The sequence below is a fragment of the Lithobates pipiens genome, unplaced genomic scaffold (genome assembly GCF_037356315.1).
Source record: "Lithobates pipiens isolate NorthernLeopardFrog02 unplaced genomic scaffold, aLitPip1_a1.2 Scaffold_16, whole genome shotgun sequence".
Taxonomy (NCBI): domain Eukaryota; kingdom Metazoa; phylum Chordata; class Amphibia; order Anura; family Ranidae; genus Lithobates; species Lithobates pipiens.
This window is the reverse complement of record NW_027507748.1, coordinates 168,440,463-168,443,961: the sequence shown is the minus strand read 5'-3', so window position 1 is coordinate 168,443,961 and position 3,499 is coordinate 168,440,463. Positions and strand designations below refer to the sequence as shown.

The 3,499-nt window shown below is 36.6% G+C and overlaps 1 protein-coding gene across 1 annotated transcript in view; it reads left to right on the top strand.

Annotated features, from left to right (window-relative positions):
- The first annotated feature begins 2,617 nt into the window (after window positions 1-2,617).
- Window positions 2,618-3,499, top strand: part of ARX (aristaless related homeobox) — an 18,142-nt gene continuing 17,260 nt past the window's right edge. Inside the window, exon 1 of the mRNA XM_077480772.1 lies at window positions 2,618-3,024. Coding sequence (XP_077336898.1) covers window positions 2,838-3,024 — 187 coding nt within the window. The 5' untranslated portion in view covers window positions 2,618-2,837. The remainder of the gene's footprint in view (window positions 3,025-3,499) is intronic.

The window sequence follows — 3,499 nt, the reverse complement described above, 5'->3', positions numbered from 1 at the left end:
TATCATATATACATATTAAAGACCTACTAATAGCAACCCACTATCATATGTACATATTATAGATATGCTTGCATCACCCCCTTCACATGCATACATTAACGTTATGGATTTAGCTCCATGGGCACAGAGTTAAAGAAAAACTCCAGTTCCCTTTGCTGAAAAAAAACGCTCATGTAGAGCGTTTTTTGTACACAGCAGGCACGTTTATAAGAGGGTTTAGCGTTTTTTATGCAAGAAAGCTCCAATCAGAAACGCAAACCAGAAGGTTTTTTTTTCCAGCCTCATCATGTACATCTAGACCTTATAGTCACATATATAATATCGATCTTATATCATCACCCATTATTACATGCACATATCATAAACATTTTAGTATCGCAGACTATCACATTTCACATAGAAATGTACCTTAAATTATGAGCCAGTATCAGGTACATATATCATAGACCTCATTGCGTCACATTATCATATACACATATATAAATGATGGCATCATGCTATCATATACAGATTTTGTGACATCATGTTTTATATAAGTATATAAAAAAAAATATATATATATATATATATATATACTGTATATATATGGTGTTATAAAGTCTATATGATTATGTGGTGCTAAACGCTCTATAAAATATATAATATTTATATATTTTATAGAGCGTTTAGCACCACATAATCATATAGACTTTATAACACCATATATATACAGTATATATATATATATATATATATATATGTGTGTGTGTATGTATATATACATACATGTGCATATATATATATATATATATATATATATATATATATATATATATATATATATATATATATATATATATATATGTATATATATATATATATATATATATATATATATATATATATATATATATATATATATATAATATAGTTTGTGTTACACCGGTACTACAGTGTCAGACATAAAAGTGGTGCTGATGCTGAACACTTATGTGTAGACTAATATTGTATAAGATTTGTTATTTTACATTTCCTATACCATATTTATGATGTAATGTATACCTTTCTATGACGTGATATAGAATTCTGATTACATCTCATTGTCTGTATGGACAATTTCAGGTCCATTTTCATTACAAAGAACATTTGTAGTTCACAATGCGGCATATCTGTGCTGCCAAGGACAAGGAGCGATGCCCATTTTGATGGGAGGATGGTGCTGTGTGCCTGTCAGACGAGGAAGTGCCAGTCCTGTGAAGTCTCCACTGGGTAGGTGAAAGTCCCCGAGGACCACAGCGGCCGGTGTCAGTGACACCAACACACAGCACTTCCCTAAGTTCGTGCGAACCCTGGGAGGCTGTCTGTCACACATTAGCCGTGAAAGGCCGATCCAGATGTGGATTACAGTCCTAAGAAGTCCCAATTATGAATCCTTGGATTTTTAAATACTCACTGTAAGCGATTCAAGTATGCCTTTGTAAAATCCTCTTTTTTTTTTATTAGATAGGTTGAAGTGGAGAGGAGGGGGGGGGGGGAGAGGATGGAGAGAAGGGTTGATGATATAAACCTGCCCTGGATCACTGCTAAAGCTGGATCCAACGCCAATTATGTCATATCAAATCAATACTGATTAGGTGATGGCGCCATGGCGCCCAGGAATCAACACCGTGCCCCGATAGCGTGCCACTTGTCTGATAAAGCAATTTTATAACTCAATTCACAAATTGTAAAGAGTCTGGTTCATATCGTTCCTTTTTTTTTTTTTTTTACTGTTAATTAAAAAATATTACAGCCCATCCGTTATATTTATTAATAAAATAAAAATTCAGAAAACAACCCCTTATGTACATTGATTTGCATTGTAGGGTGTCTCTGTACATCCCATTTGATTTGATTATTTTAAATAGTACATCGCCATTCGGTCATCTTCTTATCACCACCTCTACTTTTTTTTTTTTAACCATTGTAATCAACAGGTTCACATTTGAAAACGTCATTAAATAAAAATAGGGAATCTATTTTAGTAACATCATATTGGGGGGGGGGGGGGCGTTTTTTTTTTTTATAAAAATGATTTTTTTGCAAAAATCCATTTTCTAATATTTTATTGTTTCCAATAAGGATTTTGCATTATATTTTTTTCATAGTAATATATATTTTTCCTTTTTTTTTTCTAAAATATGCTTCCAGATAATAATCCACACAAAAGTATTTTTTTATTTAGCTGTTTGATCGATTATTGTCTTTGATCGATGCTGTGTTGGCTTGTGCGTTTTCTCCTATGTATATGATTTGGGTTTGGTGGAGCAGAGGCTTGTTTTGTAGGAATTGCACAGATATGACAAACATTATTGTGTTGCAATTGTAAATAGATCAAGCTCTCCTATACACCATCAAAATAAGATTTATGTCTGGGGACTATTTTGTACCTCCAAATCCCATCTCACTGCGCTGACCTTTTGGGTGAATGAATTGAATATGGAATATGAAGCCATAATCCCATTTTTGTTGATGAATCCATGATAATGAAGGGGGCTCCAGTCCATGCTTTGCTGCCAGCCATTGGCTAATCTGTGTATGAAGAGTAGCAGGGTTTAAGGGAGCCAATCCAAGAGCTCCTTGTAACACGTGGAGGAGAGGGGCTCCAGGAGCTGAGCTGTGCACTTCACTCCACTACTTACTGGTGCCCTGATCAGGGGAGAGGGGAGACAAGGGACTGATGGTGTGGGATCCTGCAAGCCCTATAGGCTCACACTCTATCACAGACACACAGCAGCAGAAGCAGCAACACACAGACCTGCCACTGACAAGTCCTTCCAGCAAAGCACAGAGAAGAGGCAGCAGCCACAACACCCACCATGAGCAGCCAGTATCAGGAGGAGACAACTGAAAGGCCGGAATGCAAAAGTAAATCCCCAACTCTGCTCTCCTCTTACTGCATAGACAGTATTCTGGGCAGGAGGAGCCCCTGCAAAATGAGACTGCTCAGCGCCCACAGCTTGCCCCCTCTGGCCAGCAGGACCGACCAGGACAAAACTTTAGAAGGTAAGGGACCCCCCCCAGGACCACTGATCACAGGCCTCCTCCTCACCGCACTCCTCAGAGCTGCTGGCTCTTCTCCTTCCAAGGCTAGGAAAACTTTACTGACAAGTGCCACAAAGGCTCATCCATGGCAAATATTGCATTTCCTGACATTTTACAGGCGAATCATCATCCCAAATCACTGCTTTTCATTTCATCAATTACTCCTGAAATGATTTCACACTATCTATTTACTAATCACATTGCACCATTCTCTAGGTTACTCAAACTGTCCTCTTCATTAATGTTTCAGCTCTATTCTTTTCTAAATTATTATTATATAGGATTTATATAGCGCCAACAGTTTTGTGTATATGTCCATCTGTCAGATATAGATAGATACATACATGCATATATACATAGCTATATACATATATACATAGCTAGATACATATATATACATACATACATATACAGAGCTAGATACATACCGTATATA